Here is a 26,024-nt window from a genome sequence, read left to right as displayed (position 1 = left end):
GCATTATAAAAAAAGAAGAAAAAGTATCCATTGATGAACTGATGAATTACGAAGTCAGTGATGAACTGGATATAGATGAGCAAACTGAAACTTAATCCACACAAAACAGAAGTAAAGTTGGTTAGGCTGGTGGCTCTGATTTTGGCAGGGCTGTAAATCCATTCTCAGGTTTAGTTGGAACTAGCCACAACTCTAAAGGAGCTATCAAAAGTGCTGACCCCTACCCCCACCCCCAAAATGGGTTCAGCACCTTGAATACCTCCTTTAGAGTTCTGACTTAAACCCAGAATGGATTTATAGCTCCACTGAAATTGGAGTCACCAGCCTCTAGTGATTTTAACACACACACACACCACCCTCCTTAAAGACTTGGATCCAGTGCTGATCCCATGTGCTGTTTGTGGGGGTGCATTTTAGCAGCCATTTAACCAGTTGCATTTTTTCTTTGATGGGAATTATCTCCTTATGCCTTAATGGCATCCAGGTGAGAATACTGTAAGAAGCTTTATGTGAGGCTGCCTTTGAAGCATTCTCAGAAACTGCAAATGGTCTAGAATGTGGCTTCCAGACTGTTAACTCAGGTAAGCCACAGCAAACATATGACACTAACATTAAGCCAATTCATTTCTTAACATTCAAAGTGCTCTTGGTGGCTTTTAAAGTCCTTAAAGGATCCGGAACATCTTAAGGACCATCTTCTCACATATGAAACTACTGGTCTTAAAGATCAGTGCTACCCCAATGGTGTTTCTACTGCTGAAAGGAAAGTGAGGGGAGTGCACTTTATTTTTTAAGTTAGCAGAAAGCATGCGTTGATGCTGGAGGTGGAATGTTTTTTTAAAAAATAATAATTCTGTTACTATGTATTATAAGATAACATTCTACTACATTTTTATATTAGTCAGCTTACTTTTTCAAGTAAAAACTGGTGTAGCCAAAATGAAATACTCTTTATTTTTATTAATTATTGATTTTTGTTTGAAATGCTCAATAGTCAAAAACCTATTTTCTTAAATAGTAGAAAACTTTAAATCCTTTATAAGACTTATGTATGAGTACTAATATAGCTTAGTTAGTGGCTTGTTGATTGTACATAGGTTTGCTGCAAATTAGCTAAATTGTAAGACCAAACAATTTGTAATTTTAAAATTTAATCCTAGGGTTGGGATGAAAATAAAGATTAAATAATTTGACTGGAGCAATATTACAGAAGCTGCTGCTTCAAATAAAAGGCACTGTTAAAAATACATACGGATTTACCCATGGATTAACTTGAGTCATAATCCAACTAAAGCTCTGTGTCATGAAGTTCTGTGCTACTAAATTCACTTCAAACTGTGCCACAAATAGTTTATGTACAACAGAGTTATATACAGTGCCACTTCTCGTCTACCGCTCATGCTCAGCACTAACACTGCAGTCCTTTACATGAGTTCAATGGGAGGTACTCCCATCTAAGGGCTCATCTACACCAAGCAGATATTCCACTATGAAAGTGGTATGAAAGCAGTATATAAGAGGCAGGAGCAACACTACTGCTTTATCGTGGTATTGAAGTGCACTGACAGCTGTTGGGACCCATGACACATACCATATACTGCTTTCATAACACTTTCAAACTGTTATATCCTGCTTGGTGTAGATGTATCATGGGCCCCAACAGTTGTCAGTGCACTTCATTGCCACTATAAAGCAGTAGTGTAGATCCTGCAGTGCACTTCAATATCACTATAAAGCAGTAGCATGGCTCCTGTCTTTTTTATACCGCTTTCATACTGCTTTCACAGTGTAATATCCTGATTGGTGTAGATGAGCCCTAAGTGTACACAATCTTGCAACCTTAGGTCTGAATCAAACACAAAATACTTGCTATAAATGGGAGTATACATCAATTATCATGGACCTAATATTTACACACACTAAAGCCGTGCTTATCTGGACTCACGCATGCTCCAATTTGCATAAAGCAGTCATGTGCATAAAAACAAAACACACAGTGTTAGGACAGTGTCTATAAGGCCAATCTAATGAAAATTGCATGCTGACATTAGCCCACAAATGTGCTTTTTGAAAAAGCAATGTAGAAAGAGGAAATGGAGACATTAAAAAGTACATTTCAGAAATCATCCAGAACTGGGTAAATAAAGTTGTCTTTGAACAGATAGTAGGCCAAACATTGTCCACCACAAATCATTGAAATTAGGCCAGAACCTGCAAAGAAATAAAACAATTTCTTATATTAGCATTAGCAGTGGCTAGCAAGAATTTAAACAGAAATGTTTTTTTGTGTTGGGAACTATGAGCGTCATCACACGAGGGAAAATCGTGTTTCCTTACCATTACGTCTCCTCCTGCGCATTTGTTCATTACTTCCTGTTTTGAAAGTGGAAGTAAACAACGTGCACATGGCCCACACAGTGGGCCGTTTTGATCGTGCTGCTTCTCCTGCACACAGCAGAAGATAGCAGCAAGTTCCATCTCAAAAATAATTCAGAGTTATCAGGGTCTTTTTTTGTCGCACAAAGAAGGCTGGAAGGGGCAGGAAGCATGCAGGACGCAGAAGACGTCGTGAATAGGACCTGTGAAAATCCGTGAGTGCCCAGTAACGAGTGTGTAATAAGATGCTCGTCTGATGACGCCCTATGAAACATGTTTGAATCATGATTTGGTTATGGATTTTCCTACTGGTTTTTAAGGGTTTCTCCCCCTCTCGCTATCCCCATCCCTTTCCTTTTCAGGTTTTAGAATTCTGTATAATCAGTTCCAATCAATTGTTGCGTATTTGTGCCATTCGCTTTGGCATGAACTACAATATACCTAGGTTGTCATTTATAGATTATAGCAGAATTACCTTCAGATCCCACTGACTTTAGAGCAGGGGTGTACAACCTTTTCAGCCCCAAGAGTCACATGTGACTTTGGCTAAGGGACCGCATGCACTCATGCACAAACACACATATCCTAGCAATCTTGATACATATCATTCTTTCCCCATTGCTAGCAGCAGTGGGGAAAGCTCTGTGTGAGTACTGCTGGGGGATGGAGTGAAGAGAGTTTGCTTCATGCCTCCCCCAGTGATCCTCTTCCAGATTGCTCTGTTAACCACAGAAGAAAGAATGGTGTGTATCAGAATCACTGGGGAAGAGAATTCAGCAGTGGCAGGGGACAGCGTCAGGGCATCCTCGGAAGCTGCAATTAAGACCTCAGGTTGTGCACCCGCTGCTTCAGTGCATAGCCCATAATCAAAATCCTAGTAATGTTAAACTATGAGCTCTACCCTTCTATTTCAGTGTGATGTAAATTATTCCCTAAGGACACAATATACTGTTAAACTCTCCAGTGAAATAAATGGGACCTGAACAATTGCTGTAATGCTTCTGCAAGTTCCAATCATTTCAGTGGACCTTGTGCAGGAGAACCTCAATTGTGGTAAATCTCTTACTAAGCCATTGCATTAATATTTTTTTTAAAAATCTGGGCATGGGGGTAGGGGGAATTAGCCATTTTCCCTACAGCAGTTCTGATCCAGATCAGCTCCCTAATGCCTGCTACATTAGAAGAAAAACTTCTGTTGCAGTGAATGGGAGCTTTTCTTCCAAGGCAAATAGCAGGTGCAGTGGACATGATCCAGATGGGAACCATAGTGAGGGTAAAGAGTTGAAATGTTCCCTCTCCCCCACACTAGGGGCCCACTCCAGACCAGGGACCTCACATCTGACAGCTTTTTTTTTTTTAATAATTCATTCAGTTGTTCATTTGCATGAATAGTGTCTTGTCTAGTCTGGCCTTAAGAAGCCACACTGAACCACCAAGTTACTTCTGAGAAAACACGGGTTGTAGATTTTTTTAAAAAATGTATTTGAGATAGAATGGCATTTAATAAGCACCGTATTACAGCTCTGCTCTTTTCGACAATAAAATCATAACTATTTCAATCATACCTAAAGCTGCCCACCAGTGCAACATCAGCGGAAATTCAGACATAACTGCAATATAGAGTATTACATTTTAGGATTAGTGCCAAGATAAAAACAAACAAAACAAAAACAAAATAAGGTCACAACAATGCATTAAAAATGAAGTACTAAAGTATGGGGACAATACATTTCAGGACAATGCATACAAATGTGTTGTCTTATTATTCATAGCATTACTATTTTAATGGCTGTACAAGTAAAATAAGAAATAAGACAATATAGTTCTAGGGCAGGGATGGTGAACATATGGCCCTCCAGATATAATTGGACTGCAACCCCCATCATCCATCACCATTGTCTGTGCTGACTAGGGTTGATAACAATTTTTGTCTGTCTCTTTTTTTGTCTGTCTCTTCTGCCAAGACGCTTGTTCATGCACTGGTTATTTCACGGTTGGACTACTGCAACCTTCTTCTCTCTGGCCTTCCTTCTTCTCACATCAGTCCGTTGGTTTCTGTTCACCACTCTGCCGCAAAGATCATCTTCTTAGCTCGCCGCTCCGACCATGTTACTCCGCTTCTGAAATCTCTTCATTGGCTTCCAATTCACTTCAGAATCCAATATAAACTTCTCCTGTTAACCTTCAAAGCTTTTCACGGTCTAGCTCCTTCCTATCTCTCCTCTCTCATCTCACACTATTGCCCCGCTCGTGCTCTTCGCTCCTCTGATGCCATGTTTCTCGCCTGCCCAAGGGCCTCTACTTCCCTTGCTCGGCTTCGTCCATTTTCGTCTGCTGCCCCTTACGCCTGGAACGCTCTTCCAGAACATTTGAAAACTACAAGTTCAACCACAGCTTTTAAAGCTCAACTAAAAACTTTTCTTTTTCCTAAAGCTTTTAAAACTTGATGTTGTGCAGACTTCTACTGTTACTTTCTACTGTTAGTTTTTCCCTACCCTGTGCCTGCTTACCCTACCCTGTACCTGTTTGCATTCTCTTCCCCTCCTTATTGTTTTACTATGATTTTATTAGAATGTAAGCCTATGCGGCAGGGTCTTGCTATTTACTGTTTTACTCTGTACAGCACCATGTACATTGATGGTGCTATATAAATAAATAATAATAATAATAATAATAATAATTGGAGTCTAACATCTGGAGACCACCCTGCCCCAGGTGTTCTGCCTTACAGAGGGCAGTCCTCTATATGAAGCGCTATCAAAGGGCAAGCCTCTGTTTGAAGATGTCCTGTGTTTGAAGGGCTGTCCAGTCCAAATATGGTTTAAAGATAAAAGACCCTAAGGAAGGCAGAGGAGAAACGTTCATGGTACCCAGCAATACCCAGTGCTTTTCTAAACAAGCCTGTTAATCACTGTATCTACTTTCAGTTTTAGCGCAGAATTGGGATCTGAGCTCTATACAAAGAGCTTTTCCTTTTTCTGCTATATAACCTGTAGGTAGTGCTGTGGTATAGCATAATATTGCAATTATATGGGCAGGAAAATCATTTTTCTTTCACTTTCAGAAATAATACCCCATTTCCTCCACTCTTAACAAAAACAAAACAAAAAAAAAACATGAAAGTGCTCTTAAAAACAGAAGCAAAAATGGAGGGTCATGGCACTGACTAAAAAAACCCGTAAACAATTGTAAGGAATTATGAGCGCACAATAAATGCCTCATATAGAAAAGCTCTTAGAACCTGGACAGCAGGTGGAGCAGTCTGAGATGTATTGTATAAATCGCAGTCTAAGATGTATTGTATTTCTCTTTAAATTATAGTAATCATTTATAAATCTGCATGGATACATGTAGGATAACAAGTCAGTGAAAAAAGCCAGGTAAGTACAATATTCTGCATGTGCATGAAAGACTTTGCTGCATCATCAATATTTCTACTGTATATAGTCCTGCACATGCTGGCCTTTTTCATTCCCTTCTGTCAAGAGAAATGCCCAAGATACATGCAGAAGTAGATATTACTTATGAGGAATATTCTCCGCATAACAGAAATCTAGTGTAATCTCATACGCTGAGAAGCCATTGTATGAATGGAGGTCCATGCACACACTGGAACCATTGGATGACCACCAATACATACCAAAGAATAAAGATCAGAGCCACAATCTTAGACTATGGACCTTGAAGTAGAGTAACTTTGGCTGCAATCCTATGTATGCTATTGTAAATCCTATTGCGTTCAACGGGGCTTACTCTGAGTAGACATACATATGATTCTTTTACTTGCTACACATTTCAGTGTGGTCAGAAGATCCAGGAACAGTGCTATAGGTTTAATTTCCTTTGGTTAAGAGAGCACTGGAGATTTAGGATATTGTGTAATGTGGCATCTGATGAAGTGGACAATGTCCATATGTCTTCAAGGTGCCACAAGATTCTTTATTGTTTTTGCTGCAAAAGACTAATAACTGTCAACTTGACAGTCTTTTAGAATTTAAAAAAGCAATAAATACTGATCTATTCTGGCAGGCCTATCCAGTGAAATTTTAGAATGTTTTCAGGATGTTTTAATCATGTATGGTATGTTTTAATTCATTTTAATGTGTATTTTATATCATGTTTTTATACTGTTTGTTTTACACTTTGAATTGTTTTAGTTTTTGTGAACCGCCCAGGGAGCTTCGGCTATTGGGCGGTATAAAAATACAAATAATAATAATAATAATAATAATACGCTTATCTCTCTGGAATTCGTAATATTCTCTTTATTTACAATATACACATCCACCCTACTGGAAGCAATCCAACTCCTAAAAACAACAGATCCTTCTCCCCTTCAAGGCAGCACCTCCAATTCCAGCCAACTCCAGCAAGTAAATCTCTCCAGCTCTCTAAAGTCAAACTGTATTTGTTTGACATTGACTATAACCAAATTTCTTCTTTCTTTCCTAACATTTCCAGATTCTTTTTTTAAAAAAATATTTATTGCATATTAAAACACACAGAGACAGATAACATAATCATTGAACAATGCACAATCAAACATAAACTACATGTCTTCCCAGATTCTTGTTACAATAAGCAGCAGCATGATAAATGTTAATGCTGACTTCACATCATGGTCCAATGAAAAGATTTGCACTAGTGGTTAAAAAAAACAAAACATTTGCAATGGATTCATTCTCCTATTTGACCTCTTGTGCCCTTGTTCTTATATTCATTGCTCAGGATAACGAGTTGTATTTTTGGTTGTTGTTTTGGTTGTTTTGGAGGATTTTTTCTTTGACAACAGTCATCCCACATGGCTGCTATGAACTTTCTGTATTAATTTGTCTACATCTGAGCTATATCTTAAAAATAGTTCATCCATTTTTATTTTGGGGTGCATTTAAACTGTCCAAAACATGTTTGCCTTGACTTGAGACAATCTTCTTTTGAGATGTCAACTTTTGAGATTTTCTGCATTAGGATTAATATTGTCATAATAAATGTCACAATTAAGGAACTGTGAGAATTTTTTTAAATTTAAAAATGACAAATACTAGGGCAGTGCACCGCCTCACGTGGCCTACTCCCTTTCATTTCCAGTGGCACCAGAAGCCGCCAGAAGAAAGATGGTGGTGGAGGCGGAGGCATCAGGTAAGCCCTCCTCCCCCCTCCCCACTTACCTGCATCCGCTGCTGCTGCTGGATGCAAGCCAGCAGCATGATCACCAAGTCTTTTATAGCCAGTGGCGGTGGCAGACCCAGGTAAGCCCCTCTCCCCCCTTACCTGCCACTGCCACTTCATTGCGTCCGGCGGCTTCTATGCGAGGGCACTGAAAGCCAGAAGCAGGCTGCCACCTGCTTCCGGCCTTCAGCATCCTAGAGTAGAAGCCGCCGGATGCAAGCCGGTGGCGGCAGCTGCAGGTAAGTGTGGAAGGGGGGAGGGGGCTTACCTGGTGCCTCTGTCATCTGTGGCGGCAGATGGCAGAGGCACCAGGAAAGTGGGGGGAGTTTTCTGGGTGCTGGTTGCGCCTTGGAGGGTCTGAATTTCACCTCAGCTTCGCACCTCAGCAGATCAGGAACCCCCGAAGCAGCCCCGAGGCAGATCAGGGCTGCTTCGGGGCCTCCAGATTGGCCTCCGAGGTGGATTGGTGGCTCCCTGCACAGCCCTACCTATAACTCTTAGTATTTCTGAACATCAGCCATATTGCCTGCAGCTGATGGGAGTTAAAGTCCAAAATATCCGTAGGGCTCCCAACTGAGGAAGACTGGATTAGACCCAGGGTCACCAGGTGCATGGCCCCTCACAGATGATTGGCTATAAAAGACTTGGGCAGATTATATGACCTGGAACTTAACTAATTCACAAGAAGAACTGCCAGCTTCTTTTTTCCCTTTTTCCTGTTCTTATTTCCGTGCCTTGAACAGCAGCCTAGCGTTCAAAGCTTTTCTTGGCAAAGAAATAAAGATTTAATGTTGGCATGTGAGATTACTCTTCAAAGCACAGGATCAGTCAGAAACTGACAATCCAAGTAATTCTGATAGAGCCAAAAGTATTGCTTCTAAAACTTGGTTTCCAAAATTAAGAGTACTTTTTCAGAGACTGCATTTATTAAACAGCATACGTACCAGCAGAAGTTATTGTGATGTGAATGATTGTAACCATGATAGCATAATCCCAAACCCATTCTTCTACAACCAAGACAAAGAGCAGTCCAGAGATGGAATAAGTTATCTCCAATGACACGAGAAGAACTAGAAACACGAAATATGTGATGATAGCATTAGAACTGTAAGGAACCTCTTTGGTTTTGCCAGTTTATGAGGAGCTGGCAAAAAACAATTTAACCCCCCCCCCCTGCCCAAGAAGAAACCATCAACATTAGTAACAAAGAAAATTATTTACGTCTTATTTTATTCATCCTGCTAAAATAAAACATCCCATAATCCAATTTTCTTTCAACCCCCCCCAAAAAAAATTCAGGGGAAAAAGGCTTAGGAAAAAAATGGGGGGACTGAGTTCCCCCCCCCCCGAATTTTTCCAGGTTTTTTTCCAGGCCTTCACATCTCTAGACCTGTCTGGGGTCCTGGCCCAGGGGGCTACTCCCTTTCCCCCAATCACAAATTGTTTGGTGGTGTCCTGGCTTTGTGGCCACTTCCCCCCCCCCCATTCTAAAAGGTTAGGAAATGTCTCTCCTAAGGCATAGTTACTGACAGTAAGAGCTTTAAGGTGAGAATATGCCAGTATTTTTTGGTATTGTGCCCCAGTTCCTTTGGTTTTGGGCCCTGCTCACCCCTTGAATGAGGCCCTGGAGAACTTTTCCAAAATGGAATTCACTGTTTGGGCTGGAAGAGGTTCAACGCCCCTATCGCAGAAGGACTGTTCCAGTCCTAGGGCTCTAAATATCTGTTTGTCAAACTGGTGCTAAAGGCAAGGGAGCAAGTTGGCAACTATATTTTATCCTCAACTTCAGGCTCAGTCTGTGAAGTGTTCCTTGCTATTAAGGATAAATAGGCAGTTCTAAGAGAGATGCATGCTGCATCCAGCTCAATTTGATGTATGTTTTTTATAGGACAAATAGGCAGAATCCTAACCATGTTGTATCATTGAACTGATTTTCATAGGCTTTCAACTTATGCTGATTTGAAAGCAGAGATCCATGGTGGTGGTGGTGGTGGTGGTGGTTATTTCTGATGATCCTTTTAGGACCTTGTGCCATGCCACATGTCCCTGAGGCTGCCTTTTTCCATCCAGGATAAAGAAAATAAAATCAACAGGGTCATTTTTGTTCTTCAACCTAATGTTTGAGAGATTCTACTTTCCAAGAAAGGAGTTCTGATATGGAATGATAGGTCTCTTGGCCAACATAACATTTTGAATTGTGTCTGGATGATGCAGCCCTCAATGGGAGCTGAAAAATGCACATTCTCATGCATAGATTTAATCAAAACACCATTATTAAGTCTTAAAATCCTTTTCTTTTTTTTATCAATGTGGCAGACTTTCATAATTCCCCCCGACAAAAGTATTTACTCTAGTTCCCTGCTGCCATGGTCAAAATCTCATTATACACTAAATTAAAGTAGTGTATGGGTATTTATTGTTGCTTAGACCAGCAGTAACCTCATGAAGGAAATGAACTTAAAAGTTTACACAGTTAAATGTTGCCTTGAGCAGTTGGTTCTCAGCTGAGACCAGAAGACAATCCACCTTATCCTCCAGGAAGCTGATCCTTCATCAGCCAAAATCAATAAAAAACATCCACTGATTTTAACAAAGTAAAGTCAGGTTTTTAGTAGTTAAATAGCACCCTATTTTGATACCCATTCTCTCAAGCTCTGCAAAAACTGCCCTCTGTAAGCAGTAAGGGTATAGAAAGGAAAGCAATATTACTTTCATTTGTCCAAGTTATTAATTAAGAATTGTATCTCTTAATTTATTCCTCAGACCTTCAACAGCTGCTCTGGTCATTACTGTAATTAATCTACTGCTGCCTGACAGATAAGTCTGGATCTACCAGCTCTCCTTACCCACACCAGCAACCAGGGAGCCCTTGAGACTAGGAGAAGGAAAGGTCACAATACTTGTACTAGTAATTCCTCCTTTTCTTTCTCCATCTTGGAATTAGAAAAATCTTCTAGCCCAGCCTACTCACACTAATTCTATGAGCCAGTGCAGATGGTATTGCACTTAGCTCACAGGAGTGATCTATTTGAAAAGCAAACATATGTAGTTCAACTTTTGTGAATGGGAAAATCACAGCTTGTGATGCATATATGTGCACCTGTTGACTCACTGCCAAACTAGACATTGGCCCAGTTCGCACGACATGAGAGTGGTTAGTAAGCCCAGTTCTACTAGACAATGCTGGCCCTGTTCAGAAGGCTCCTTAAGCCACAGCTTTAACCATGGTGAATAAGGCAAAAAGTATCTTTTCTGGGTTGGATACATTTCCTTCAGTGGAACTCCTGTTTGGAATAAGACGTTGATGGGCCAAAATAGATCACAGTGTTTTCCCTAGTGTCTCCATCAGAGTATTTTACACACCAGGAGATGAGATAAAAATACACTTTTGATACCACAGCCTCTTAGTAAAGGCATAGGCCTGAGATTCCCCCAAAGCCTTGGAGTCAAGTCCTCAGATATCTGGAGATAAAACACTAGTTGAGATATAAAGACAGAAGGATGCCCAAATATCCAGGCTTACATAAGAACTGGTTCTGCCAAACACAAAGTTAAACAGGAAAACAATTTCCCCTACTAAGGGAATTAAAGTCCCAGATTTGAATATACCAGGGCATCCCAGTCACTGTGCTATGCCCGCTCCTTACACATAAATGAGGAAGAGGCCTTATGCTGACCCTGAGAACTATTACCTTCAGAACCACAACATCCACACCCACTGGCAGCCATCACGGTGAGAGCCATGTGGGAAGAGGTCTTGTGACCACACTTCCAAAACCGGCTAATCTCTGTCAGGACTAGAAGAGCCATGAATCCACAGATTTGTGTGTGCTGCTGCCTTAAATGGTGAGTTAAAAGGGTTACACTTCATAGGGTTCTTAGGCTCCAGGGTGACTCTCCATGTTGGCCATTGGTAGCTCCTGACCTGCAGAGCTGGCCCAAGACTACTTGAGACAATGAGCAAGATGGCATCCTCTCCCATTCCAGGTACAAAACCTGACTGGACTGGCAAATGAGTTGTTGGGAGGTAGCTTTAGCATCAAGACCAGTGATGGGAAAGCTACCTCCCAACAACTGCTGCCCAAGACAACCACCTCACTTTGCCTAATGGGAGGGCTAACCTTGCTAACCTGGAAGGATTATGAAGACTTTGCCCTGGGGAACAACAGTATCCACCTTTGGTGGGTACCTGGCTCAAGGTTCGTGGCTTTCGACCCATTGTTCCCAGATCTTATATTAGGAACCTAGATAGATGCTTATATTGAGTCCATTTAGCTGGTATTTTTGACAATGTCTGGCAGTGACTCTCCTGAGTTTCAAGCAGGGTTCTTTCCCAGCCCTACCTACAGATGCTGGGGATTGAACCTGAGACCTTCTGTATGCAAGCAGGTGCTCTAGCACTGAACTATGGCCTTTCCCTGCTTACAGACTCTTCCTGCTTAGAGATATTGCTGCTCATCATGTCAGGATCTACACTACCGCTTTAAAACGATTTATAACAGCAGTGACAACTGTTGAGGTCCAGGACGCACTCTATAAGCAGTTTTCAAAACGTTTTCAAAGTGTCATATCCTGCTTGGTGTAGATCTGGCCCATGTCTGAAACATGCCTCAAAAAAGGGCACTCGATAGATCTTTGGAAGCACGTGGGCCTCAGAAACAGATGACTGCAAAAAGAGGTCACATTAACTCATCTATCTATCTATCTATCTATCTATCTATCTATCTATCTATCTATGTATGTTATTGATCCAGAAAAAGTCACAGAGTTTAAACCAGGGCCACCTTGTGTCAAATCATTACAATCCCATCACGGTAACGCTATATCCCTCTTGCACATTTATATCTTGTAGGAGACACAATGACATTTGTGGTGGTATTTTGGATAATGAAGAATAAAAATTAGGAAATAACACTATGAAAGCAGTATATGGAATGTGTAATGTGCCCCAACAGCTATCAGTGCACTTCAATACTGTTATAAAGCAGCAGTGTAGATCTAGCCATAGATCGTATTAATAAGACTGAAATGTGACTTTTATACCATAAGTTACTTATTCCAATTGCAGCCCCCATTGCCACCACCACAAGTAACTTACTTTTCAGATAACCTCACCAAATGTTATTTGCATCCAAAAGCTAACTAATTAAAGATCTCCCTGAACATATTTGGCAAAATAATTTACATTTTAAACGGGTTGTTTGTAGAAATTTTATAGCAAGATTATAAACATACTAAAATGTATTTTCTTCCTGTAAATATCTTTCTTTTGGCCCTGAAGGGGAACCATAACAGCTTTACTAAGAATCACAGTCAGGATGTTTCACTATCACAGAGTGACAACTCAAGGATCCACAGCTAATCCCAGCTCTTTGTGTGATGAGGGTTCCAGCTCAGAGTTCAAGTACAGCAGAATGCCTGAAGGCCCACTCCCTGCAGACATTGGGATGTATGCGCAGACACCAGGGGCAAAGACTACACAGTATATACGAGGTTGGGGGAAGGGGCAGTCAGTGTAGCCCCATCCCTCCACCCCATGCATTGGTCCAACACATGATGGAAACATCTGAAGAGGGCTAGAGTGTTGAGCCTCTGCTTGTAGGCCCAACTGGCATGGGTGTGTGTGCTGTGCCCCCCCCCCCCCCGGTGCCAGGCACCCCAGAGTGAGCTCACCAAGGGTCAGAGGTGGAGATGGTTGTGGCGACAGGTGGTGGGCAGCACTGAAGACAGCCAGCAGTACTGAAGAAAGCAGCAGCGCAACTCCAGTCTCCCCTCAGCCTAGCGCTGAGAAGTGTCCGGTGAGGCGGCTAGAGCCGCTGCCAGCATCATTACCCCCAATATCTCTGGGCTTGGCTTAATGTGCATTGGGCCCAGAAGAATTGTGGGCAATGTAGCTGGCAGCAGCTGCTTCACCCAACACTTTTCTTTTTATGCCAGGCCTGGCTATTTAAAAAAAAAAAAAATAACATACAGGGATGCCAGCATTAGTTGTGGTCAGCCCTCTGGACCTGTGCGCTTTAGCAACAGCCTGACCATGCCATGCACTGACTCCACATCCTAAACAGGTTCATGATTAGGAACAAAAACTGCCTTGAGTACCATTTGGAAAGGCAGGGAACAAAGGAAATAAATATATAGATATCAGCTGAAGCCATTTGCTAGTTTATCAGCAGAGCTGGTTGAAGTTAAAATCATAGCATTCAAGGTAAAACATTCATAATTTTGCAATTTGTTAGCACAGATGTAAAAATAAGATTGGTTCTGCTGTACTTATTCCCATATTCACTAATAAAATGCTATCTCCATAACTGAGGGCTAAACTTGATGCTATGTTAGATTTTATTTTACTCTAGAGTAAGTTTGTGGGATCCAATCCAGAATAGGCGGGCCTTATAACTTCCCAACGAGCCATTTCCCCTCCCCTAAATTTACACACACACATACAAGGATTGGGCCCCTGCACACCTATTCTAGAGTAAAATAAAATTAGGATCACATAAATGCTACGCACTTAACAAACCATGTAGTTTAGCTCTCAGAAAGCTGTTTTAGGCTTGTCTCCTCCCTGACCCCATGAGCACTTCCCCTGAAATTGCCAGGATTTCAAAATAACAGAGGACATTGCTAAAGGTGGTGTGTAGAGGTAAAGGGAGTGAAAAGCTCAGCTGGATGCAGTGTTAACAGTGATGGTATTTTCCTTGTTGCCACAGTGACTACTCTGGGGAATATGCTTAAAATAGTTCCAGCCGTGTATCCACAATTAGAAATTGTTTGGAAAATCAGAAATTTTATAAGCAGCATGGGCTGGGTCCAGATTTAAGCTGGATCAACCGTCTCCGCCTCCTCCTTCCAATGACATCCCCTCTAGTCCCCACATAATGCTGCACAAGGGTCAGCTGTGCTGTGGGAGGGCAGATCCCCCCAAAATAGGGGGAAGGACCTTCCTCAAGTGAAAGGCAGATCCTAGATCCAGCCCCTTGATTTTATTTTGATAAGGGGTTACAGTTGTGGGGCTGCATGAAATAGCCCCCAAAAGAAGCTGTGCTGATCACGATGGAAGATTGATTCTCCTGGACAAATGAAGCAGAGGTGATATGCACATTAGAATGAAAGTGTGTAATATCACACTGCTGAGACTGCACCATTTCAGAATGCAGGTGGGAGGAGATCACATGCCCTGTGTTTAAAAAGAATTTGTAGTCTGGATTCTTCTGACACAGCTGTCTATAGGTAAGTGTTTTGAGACATGGGGTAGTATTTAATTCTCCTACACCCACCTGCATCTTGAAGTGGAACCAAAATAGAGGACTGTACCTTGCAGGGGGTGTCCAAGACATTTTGCTGCTTGAGGCAACTATGCAACCCCTAACTTCCAATCCATTCCATGTATAGAAGCTGACCAAACCAGCACTTGGCTCTTCAACAGTAGTGATGGGACAGTGTCCTCCATACCTCAGGCAGCAGGCTAACTTGGGGGACACAAGACTACACACCTCTGTTATTCCCCACCACCACTTGCCATTACCACCACCACCACCCTACCCTGGCACTATTTGACTTTTCTAAACATGTAGAACAGCCCATTAAATATCCTTGACTTGAAATCATTAATACCATACAACAGCCTTTCCAACCTGGTGCTCTCCAGATGTTTCAAACTTCAACTCCTATCTACCCCAGCCGGCATGGCTAATGGTCAGGAATGATGGGAATTGTAGTTCAAAACTTCTGGAGGGTACCAGGATGGGGAAGGCTGCCATACAATGTGGAATCGTGGAAGCATTTTATTTATTTATTTATTTATTACATTTTTATACTGCCCAATAGCTGAAGCTCTATGGGCAGTTCACAAAAATTAAAACTATAATAATAAAACAGGTAGTAACATTGAGTAATCATTCTTAATACGTTTTAAAAATGACAAACTGTTTGGAGAAGTTCAACAGAGAAACCATCTAGCTGTTGGAAGAACAAAGAATTTCAAAGAAGAAAATTTACCTAAATAATATGGATTAATCCATGACGGGTTGGTCTTAAAATCAAAAGGTCCCAGTCCATCCAGCATCTGCAGCCTGTGAAGATATTCAAAATGTCAAAGATAACATATAAGGCTATCTGAACACAAGGTACAGACTGACAACCCAACCAGATGCCCCCCAGATGTGTTGGACTGCAACTCCCATCATCCTCAGTCAGCATGGCTAATGGCACCAGGCTGGGGAAGGCTGATACTATTATTATTATTTTTAAAAAAACTATTTAGCATATGTATTGTTTTCCTAAATGCTTTTAATAGCTTGCTAAGCTAATGGATCTAATTATTCTGCACTTCACAACAGACATGTTAAAAGATGTTGTTTTAGAATTCAAGAATTTAGTCAGTATGTGCATTTGCATATGGCAAGCTTCACAGGATTTGTTATGTTTAAATATTCTCCTGAAAGTTTGTGAACACTGCCAGCCTCGCACCACATTTGTATTCATTCATTCATTCATTCACAATGATTGTCAAGATCTTCTTACCTGAATGCTGTGAAACAAAAGCATAGGACCACATAATACACTGAGTAGAATATGATTACACAGAGTAGCAGGTTGAGCAAAATAACCTGTAAAGGAAAAAGGAAATTAGACTTGCTTTCTTAACCATGTTTACTTTCAAATTACCAAGAAAAATAAGAATTGAGCATGATTTAAACAACCAACCAACCAAAGTAAGACTGCTTTTCCAGTATGGATCTCAAGGCAACATGCAAAGGGGTTTCCTTGTATCAAAACATTAACTGGGTGCGTCGTTGGGAGGCACGATATAACACTATGGAAGTGGTATATGGAATTTGTCCTGTGTCCCAACAGTTATCACTGCACTTCAATACCGCTATAAAGCATTATTATTATTATTATTATTATTATTATTATTATTATTATTTGTATCCCGCCTTTTTCCCAATACTGTAGTGTAGGAGCATCATCAGAGGGGGGAAATCGCATTTCCCTACCATCGCTATGGCCTCCTGCTGCTGTGTCACAATAGTGACAATTTCTTTACAGGGGGAAAAAAGAAGAAGCAACAACCACATGGCCCATTCAGTGGGCATTTTTATTGCGCTGCTTTTCCTGCACACAGCAGGAAATGGAGGCAAGTCTCACTTTAAAAAAATAAGTCGGATTTACCAGGGTTTATTTTGTCATGGAAAAAAGACCAGAAGGAGCGGGAGATGCACGGGAGGCTAACAGCATCATCAAAAGAACACATGAAAAACAGTAATGAGCGTATGATAAAACACCCGTCTCATGACACCCAAATCTAGCACTGCTTTCCAGGCACTGACTACTAGACCAAAATCCATTTAAGGTCAGCAAGGTGGCTATGACTGCAATCTCTCTCTCTCTCTCTCTCTCTCTCTCTCTCTCTCTCTCTCTCTCTCTCTCTCTCTCTCTCTCTCTCTCTCTCTCTCTCTCTCTCTGAGAGACTCCAATTGAACTGAACGGCACTCATGTCTGAGTAGAGCTATATAGGATTGCATTGTACATCATGTGTCCTCGGACCCATGCTTATGTTAGCTGCCTCCTGGGGCTGAGAACTGAAAGGTCAGAAATAAATATTCTAACTAAATAAACAAAAAATCAATAAGGCAGAATGTTAAGTGTATTAGAACAATCTCAAATTTAAAAATGGCTTGTCTGTTTTGCTGGGAGTAGAAGCATGTAAAGTAAGTTAATTTTTGTATGCCAGAAAAATGTTAAAATGTGCAATCAACCAAAAAGTAGCAAGTATTGCCTGTGGATATTTATAACTTACCTTTTATGTTCTCTCCTCTAGAATCACAGTATGTTCTAATATATTTTTTCTATCTGCAGGACTATGACTGCTCTTAAATTCAAAATAAAAAGCTCACAAATGGATGCTTTTGAGGGGGGTTCTTTTTGTGGGGGAATCTTTTGGTTTTTCAAAGTAAACTCTAGTGAACATCTTGGATCGTAAACTAAATTATTTTCACAGCTGTTGGGTTTACTGTACCCTCCTTCACCCTCACTGTCACTTCTGCTCTCTGAAAATGTTCCAGGTTGGGGGGGGGGGGGGGCACCTGAACAATTTGGGATAGAATTGGGGGGGGGGAGTGGAATCACCTAAATCAGCTTTGCATCATAAGATAAAGTGACTTAGGTTCCAATCCTATGCATGTTTAGACAAGAAAAAAGTCCTACAATTCCCAGCATGTCCCTCCACACTGGGAGTGGTAGGGCTTTTTTAAGTCTAAACATGCATAAGATAGCACCCTTAAGGAGGTTCAGATTAGGAGTTTCCCATTTTCTCTTTTTCCCAGTAGACCACAGCATCCTATCATCAAAAATCAACATTCTGCTCAGCATTGCAGGGAGGAGTTGCACATGCTGCAGTGGAAGAGGGGATGGAAATTTTCCTTCCTTGAACTTCGTTACGTTAACTTATCTTAGAGTGCCATCATACAGGGGGAAATCACGTTTGCTTAGTCGCTTCTTCGCCTGTGCGATTGTCCCTCATTATTTCTCTTTTGAAAAAAGAAGTAAACAACGTGCACGTGGCCCATTCAGTGGGCTGTTTTGATTGCGCTGATTCTCCTGCATACAGCAGGAGATAGCGGCAAGTGTCTTCTCAAAACACAAGTCGGACTTACTGGGGTGTTTTTTGTTGCATGAAGAAGGCTAAAAGGGGCAGGAGGTGCACGGGATACAGACAACGTCGTGAATAGGACCTGCGAAAATCCACGAGTGCCCAGTAAGAAGCGTGCAATAAAATGCTCATCTGATGAAGCTGCATGGTTCCACACCAAAGAAGCTCGGACTCTCCTAGCTGTTAGATCGACTAGTAAGAATACCGTGAATGCTTTGGTTCTCTCTATAGCCCTCACCATTTGGAGGCTTCCAGAGGGTTAGGGAGAGGGCAGGGAAAGGAATCACCCTGTTATCTTCAATCAATAATTGGAGGTAACAAGGGGATTCCCGTTACTTAACACACACACACCCTCCCAGTGGGTCAAACTGGCAAATGCTTGCTAGGCCATTGGCTCCTCTAGGAACAGTAAAGTGCTGTGGATTTATAGTTGTAGACAGAAGAAATGCTTCCTCCCTGGTATTACCTGGCCTAGTTCTCACTGACACAGATCCTGCAAAGGATGTGCAATATGTCTCTGTGTGCAGAACAGGAAGCACACAGAGATCCACTCCACCCTTTTAAGCTAGCGGTTCTTCTAGTCCTCCCTGGACATACTTCAGCTGCCATTATAATGGCTATTTCAGTAATACAAGATAAATGCCAGCACACTGATATCATTTAATCACAGTGATTTTATTTAGTACAATGTTTTGCTCTTTTCTTTTGGAGCTTTTTACAGACTAATGTTCTGCTGCGTATTCTAAATAAATGCTACTTTATTATCTGATTCCTTATTCCTGTCTAATGTAAGTTCAAAGCTACGTTTACTTCTTATTGCCTAATGTGGTTTTTTCTGGCTAAGCTGTTGACAGGTGTGCTATATTGTTATGTTGCTGGCCAGCCATCCCTTTTGTCAGGCAAATTGCTTGTTAATGGCCCAGAACAACTGGCATTGTGTGTTTTTTCCTCCAGTGGGAGCTAATAGGAAATAGTAGGAAATCTCTCTTGAGTGTTTGAATGAGAGGCTATTTGAAGGTAACACGCATCCCCCTCATCCCTTCATACACATAACGCCACATGTGTATGAAGAAACAACAGTCGGAAGGAGAGAGATAGGAGGGAGGGAGACAGCACACTGGAGCTAAAAAGAAGAAAGCCCCCATTGGCTCTACCTGGGGCTGCCTTTAAAGTAGGGTGACCATATGGAAAGGAGGACAGGGCTCCTGCATCTTTAACAGTTGAATAGAAAAGGGAATTTCAGCAGGTGTCATTTGTATATATGGAGAATCTGGTGAAATTTCCTCTTCATCACAACAGTTAAAGTTGCAGGAACCCTGCTCTCTTTTGCATCTAGTCACTCTAGCATAGTTCCTGCAGCTTTACCTGTTGTGATAAAGAGGGAATTTCATCAGATGCTGCTTGCATACAAATGGTACCTGCTGAAATTCCCTTTTCTATTCAACTGTTAAAGATACAGGAGCCCTGTCCTCCTTTTCATATGGTCACCATATTTAAAGACAGTTCAGAAAGTTCATGTGGTGCAAAATTCAGCTGCTAGGTGGTTGGACTATGTGGTACCTATATTGTCGCAGCTGCACTGGTTACCAGTGTGTTTTGGGGGACATTTAAAGTGTTATTATTGGCCTTTACATCCCTAAGCAGTTAGGTCTAGGTTTCCTGAAGGACTACCTTCACCCATACAAACCTGCCCACACATTGAGATCAACATTGAAGACCATGCTTGTGTGCCCTCTTGTCAAGGCAATTAGGGTGGTGGAATGAAGGATATGGACTTCTTAATAGTAACCCCCTTCCTTATGGAACTCTGTTCCTACTGAACTGATGTCTGCCAAACCCCATCATTACAGGTCTTCAAATGGGCCCTACCTTGGCCTACAATTGAGTACGGACTTTATCTGCTGCCATTGTGTATGCAGTGTTATCTGGTTTTAATGGCTAATTTTGATTAGATTATTTCTTTCTTTGTTTTGGTTTTATCATTGTTTTATGGTATGTTGTGTTTTTAAATTTTGTCTGCAGCCTTGGGAGGGCTTTGATTAACGGCTTATCAATGTTTTAAATTAATTAACAAATAACAGATTTAGGGCACAATATGATGACCCCTAGACATGGTCTGTGGGCCCATAGGATACTGGAGAGTTGCATTCCTGAGGCAATAGAGAGAGCTACGCCCTCTGAAGTGAAATACCTACTCAGATCTTCACCCCCGCCTCCCTTCCAGCCACTGTAGAAAGCTCTGTGGCAGCCTAGGTCAATAAAACGACCTCATACAAGGACAGGTGACGTGCCAGTGGAGGAGAGGTCAGGATCCTCTCTATCCTGTGGCCTCTCCATCCCTAGGCCTGCCCGCATGTCTCCATTAGATGGGCTCAGGGCCTGTCTGGTAGAAATTTTTGAAAAGGAGGTAAAAATCACCTCCATCGCTCCTCCCACCCTACTGGCAGCAGCCTGGCAGGGCAAAGGGGAATTCAGAAGCTTCTTAGGCTTAATATACACCAAGCAGGATATTGTACTATAGGCAATATAAAAGTGGTATGTAAAAGGCAGGAGCCACACTACTGCTTTATAGTGGTACTGAAGTGTGCTGACAACTCTTGGGGCCCATTGACACATACCACATACCACTTTCATACCACTTTCATAGTGCTATATCCTGCTTGGTGTAGATTAGGCCTTAGACTGGATTCTTCCATCTAATGGGCGACGACTTGATAGAGTTGCGCCCTTAGAATCTCTCTTCGGCATGAAGGTCTCCAGTGAAAACAAGGACTTTGGGGTGGGGGTGGGTGGGCTTGTTCGCACCCACCCACCACTGCAATCTTGAAGTATTTGAGGTGAACACCAAAAGAGGCTTAAAGTTTTGCTCTATTTTCACTGTCTAATGCTAGTGTTGGATTCGTTCTGAGTCCACAGGTCTTACAGCACCAGGATATGTGTTCAGCTGTGAAACAGATGCTTGGTTGGGGCAGAGTCAGAAGGTGGAATAAGTCTAGAATGGGAGGGCACACCCAAAACGTTTACGAATTAGGAGATCATCCTAATCAAACAAATTTCAACAGTGGAATAAAGAAGGCTTATGGAGGCTGTGTAATCTCCTTCCTTAATTATGTTTTTCTTAAGGAGTTTGAAGATATATAGGGGGCCAGACTAGATGATCCATTAAATGCATTGTAGCTATATGATTCAATCCTTACAGCACAACTATGGGGTTGACCACCATTATTGCCATATTAGAGAAGGATACTGAGGCTGACAGATAGGGATCTGGTTCACACAATAAACAGCCTACGCTCATCAGCTTCCCAAGAACAAATCAAGGCTTCAAAGTCTGGGTTGTTTCTTGCTCAACAACATACCATGGAGAACAACCCAGGGACAGGACATTCCTGGGTTGTTTAGCAAATAGAAGTGGGCAAGTGGTTGGGAGTGCACCAGGAACATGCTGTTAGCTCCCGCATGCTCCCAAACAACAATCCATGGTTAACAAAGCATGGATTGTTTAATCATTTGAACCGGGTCAGTGTGTCAACACAGATGACTATTTACCAAATGGTAACTTACCACATATGGTTACCACATAAGCCACTTGGTAAGCTTGCTGTCTGTTTTCGTTTTCCAAAGGGCAAAGAGATCCTTACCATTCCCCTGCTTTCCTCAATTTTTGATCCAGTCTAGAAGTTTGGTGAGGTTTTCCTCACTATTTGGCAGGGCAATGCAAGTTGTCTGACTTACCGAGCGGCCCTGTTTACATGGCACACAGGTCTTAATAAATGACCATTTGGTAATGTAAATGAAAGATCCTACACATGGCCCCAATGACTCATTCATATGTTAAGGGTGCAATCCTAGGTTATTTATTTATTTATTTATTTATTACATTTCTATACCACCCAATAGTCGGAGCTCTCTGGGCAGTTCACAAAAATTAAAAAAACATTCAAAGTATAAAACAACAGATGGGGGGATCGCGGTTCCCTACTGTCTCTTCTCTGCCTCCATTTCTGTCCCACAATACTTCCTTTTTTTTCCTGGAGATGAAAGAGGAAGTAAACAAAGACCACGTGGCCCATTCAGGGGCCGTTTTCATCACTCCGCTTTTCCTGCACACAGCAGGAAATGGTGGCACATTCCTTTCCCTCCCCCCAAAAAAGTTGGATTAAAAGGGGTCCATTTTGTGATGGAAAAAGGGCAAGAAGGAGTGGGAGGCATGCAGGAGGCAGACAGCATTGTCTAAAGGAAGCGCAAAAAATCCAGAAGCGAGCGTGCAATAAAACACTTGTCCGATGAACCCCTTCGACAGAAAAAAAATCCCACAATTCCCAGCCAGCCAGATTGTGCCTTAAATTGCTAAGTAGGCATGAACCAAGGCTATTAGACTCTAATCCAGCAGCATACTACACTGTTTCTACTTTGACCTAATCTTAAATTCTACATACTTCATCTAGAATATTATTTAAAGCTCTGGTTGGAAAATGCTAGGAAGGACAGTGACTTGGACAGAATCTTTTAAAAGGTTGGAAAAATATGTAAAAGATTAAAAGACCAAACTTTTTATAACTGGATGCCAAAAGGCTATTTTGGCTGAGTGCCAAATGCTCTGGTCCTGATCCAAGAGAACACTTACGCACAGGATGGTTGGTTAGCCTGTATGTGTCATTCCTCATCCTCTCCCTGCTACCAATTTTAAATGTATATGTTACAAAAATGTGGAGCCTTAAAAAATGTGTTTCCTTTAGAAATTAAAATACACACACACACACACACACTGTGATCTATAGGTCATAATTCTCAATTCATTTACTCTGGAGCTGTTCTGTTGAAATTATTAGGGCTACTCCAGATGATAAGGTTTGGGGAACATTTATGCAGTTCTGGACAGAATAAAAACAGCTAATGGCTTTTTGGAAACATTTCTAAGGCACCTTTCAACTTTGCGATGTTACATATTTATAAAATCCTCCTCGGGGGTTGACACTTGCCCTAGACCTTATAATTTCAACACTTTAAATAATTTCCCATGACACCACTCATTTTTAATTTGGAGTTTTCATGAGCCAAAAGAATGACAAAACTAAACAAAAACAGCATCTTAGAATCAAGACAATGTTTTGTCCACCCACTTGCCGGATGTCACATACAATAATGCTATGCAATGACCTTGAGTTCAACACCGACTCGATTTTCTTTACCTTCGTTTCAGCAATTTTGATCTTGAGAGCCATGTACACATGATGAGCAAAAGAGCAGTGATGCAGTTACATTTCTGATATCAATATCCACTGGAAGAAGCCACTTTCCCACTCACAAAGCACTACCGGGCGTGTAGTGTGAGACAGAACAGGATAGCATTATTGGATCAAAGTGAACTGGGGCAAAAGCCATCTGTGAGCCAACTCTAAGCTGCTGAAGTCCATCCTGACAATCCTTAGCAGCTCATTAAATGTCCAAACTGCTTTGGGACATGCTCAGCTAAAAACATCTTGCTCACTTTGCTATTAAGAGATTGCACGGAGCCAATATTTTAAATTTTTCATTTTCTCTACAACTGCACTCATTGATATTGGTTCAAAGAGGTTACACTACACTCCCAGTTCCAATGACTTTTGTAAATCATACAATCCATTTAATAACACACACACACACACACACACACACACACACACACACGTGTGTGTGTGTGTGTGTGTGTGTGTGTGTGTGTGTGTGTGTGTGTGAGTGTGTGTTACACTAGCAAGGCCATTGATCAGTCTATTCTGGTAGTGTCAATGCTGATGGGCAGTGTCTCTGCAAAGTCTCCTGTAGATGTCTTTCCCATATCTGATACATGAACTCTTTTTTTAAACGCAAGGGAATTGAACGTGGCACCCTTGGTATAACCATGTCCTCTATCTCTGAGCTATGGCCCCTCCCTGTGGCTATAGCTGGAAGTACATGAGTACTATTCATCATTTACCTACTTCTAACAAATCTTTGATTAAAATCTATGATTTTATCTGTATGCCACCAAGAGATCCTTGTGTTACAGGGTGGGATACAAATGTTTTAATAAAAAATAAATAAATAATGTGGAGATCAGGAATGCTTCATAGATGTTTCAGGAGAAATGCAGATACTGTTGTCCAGAGCGATTTCCCCCATTTTTGTTGCCTTCTTTAGAAAGCATACTTATATCATCATTTATTTACTTGCAAATGCAAGCCATTTGTCTGGGATTGTAAAAATACATCTAAAATAAAAGGAACCCCACTGATCCACTCCCAGAGTTCTTTTGCTTCTCTGTGGTTCTTGAGTGGATGTAGATCTTAAGGAACCAAGGAGCTGAGGCAATCCATTACTGCAAACAGCTGTTCTTATTAAAATACTGGTAGCCAATAAAAATGTCTTTGCTATAGAAAATTATTGAACGTCTATTTCCCCTCTGGAAACAGAAGTTTCTAGATTGTTTTTTTCCCTGAAGTCCAGAGGATTTATTGTTTTTTTAAAAAGGATTTCCACAATGACGAGGTGCTTAAATAAGATGGTTACCTCTTTCTGCATACAATTCTGTGCTTGAATCCAGCAAGGGAGTACAGTGTTTTTAGATATATGTTCTTGTTGTGTGTGTTATTTCTTTATACCTTACATGATATATTTTAGTGGTTTTTAATTTTTGTGAACAGCCCAGAGAGCTTCACTTATAAGGTGGTATAGAAATGTAATAAGAGAAATGAAATGAGTGTAAGGAGGTTTTCTCAGTGCTGGCTCCAGTTTTCTTTTGTGGGCTCTGAGGCAAGGACCCCCGCCCCCACTGGGGATCCTCCTGTAGGAAGTCTATCTTGTCACCACCATTGGCTCCTTCTCCTCTTTCTCATCATTGCTCCCCCTGGGTTGCTTGACTAGCATAGACCCAATGAGCAGGGGCATCTGCTGCTGCTCCGTCCCACCACCTCTGTCTCTGGGCCAGAGTGAGAAGCAGGTGAACAAGCAGGCTGCAATGATGAAGGGGAGGAACAACTCCATCAGGTGTTGTGTTTCCAAACCCTCCCACTGAAGTGCAAGACAGTAAAGAGGTCTGCCAAGTAATCCACAAAGCTTTATTCTGCAAATAAACATCTCTTTGCACCTCAAGAGAGTTGAAAGCCTAGGAACTTTCCTCTAGGGTAACACTTGGCTAAACTAAGCGAGACAAATGTCCTTTCAACAAAAGGAAAAGCCTTTTCCCTGTGCCCCTTTAACTTCAAGGAGGGTTCCTCTGAAGAAGCCTTTGGCGAGAAGCTAGCTGAGTCGATCCTCTCGCCTTCTTTTAGCTCCACCCATTTGAGACTGTGGCAGATTCAAGGATCAGCCAACTTTGAAATCCCTTCCCCCTCTGAGGATTGCAGATTTCCCACAGACTGTGAGTTGTTAACATTTTCACTGATAAGGTCTGGCGAAGGTTCATCCCTGGCTGGTGAAGAGCCTCCCCAACTTCCCCTGTAGGCTGGGACGTTTCTAGGCCTCTCTCTTCTGCTTCAGAATCTGATTCCGATTGATAGCCTGAAACTCCTTCCCCCATCCTAAGGAGAACAGGCCTGATCATGACATGAGGCTCTTGTCAGTGGGTCCCTGCTGCAATGTGGAACCCCAGCAAGTGCCTAACCGTGCCTACCCTTGATGCTAGCCCAGGGTTTCCCTATGTGGATTCTGTGTTATTGGTCCCTCCATACAGGGTCCAGGCTACTGGTCCTTGCTGCACTCTTCCTGATTAGTTTAGGTGTGCCTGGGTTGGGGGCTGAATCCTGGATTTGAACCAAAGGCCTGCAGCATACAACACATAAGTTGTTCTACCTGGCAAGGGCTTCTC

The 26,024-nt window shown here is 41.7% G+C and overlaps 1 protein-coding gene across 1 annotated transcript; it reads right to left on the bottom strand.

The window, feature by feature from the left end:
* Nucleotides 1–2,116: 2,116 nt before the first annotated feature.
* Nucleotides 2,117–23,424, bottom strand: TMEM244 (transmembrane protein 244). Its single transcript, XM_063125719.1, has 6 exons — nt 23,392–23,424; nt 16,069–16,154; nt 15,544–15,617; nt 8,490–8,615; nt 3,942–3,986; nt 2,117–2,211 (listed from the first exon to the last, which is right to left on the bottom strand). The coding sequence occupies exons 1-6, from the start codon at nt 23,422–23,424 to the stop codon at nt 2,117–2,119; spliced, it is 459 nt and encodes a 152-aa protein (XP_062981789.1).
* Nucleotides 23,425–26,024: the final 2,600 nt, after the last annotated feature.

Source organism: Elgaria multicarinata, chromosome 4 (genome assembly GCF_023053635.1).
Source record: "Elgaria multicarinata webbii isolate HBS135686 ecotype San Diego chromosome 4, rElgMul1.1.pri, whole genome shotgun sequence".
Lineage (NCBI taxonomy): Eukaryota > Metazoa > Chordata > Lepidosauria > Squamata > Anguidae > Elgaria > Elgaria multicarinata.
The sequence above is the reverse complement of the archived record's forward strand: the minus strand, read 5'-3'. Positions and strand labels throughout refer to the sequence as shown.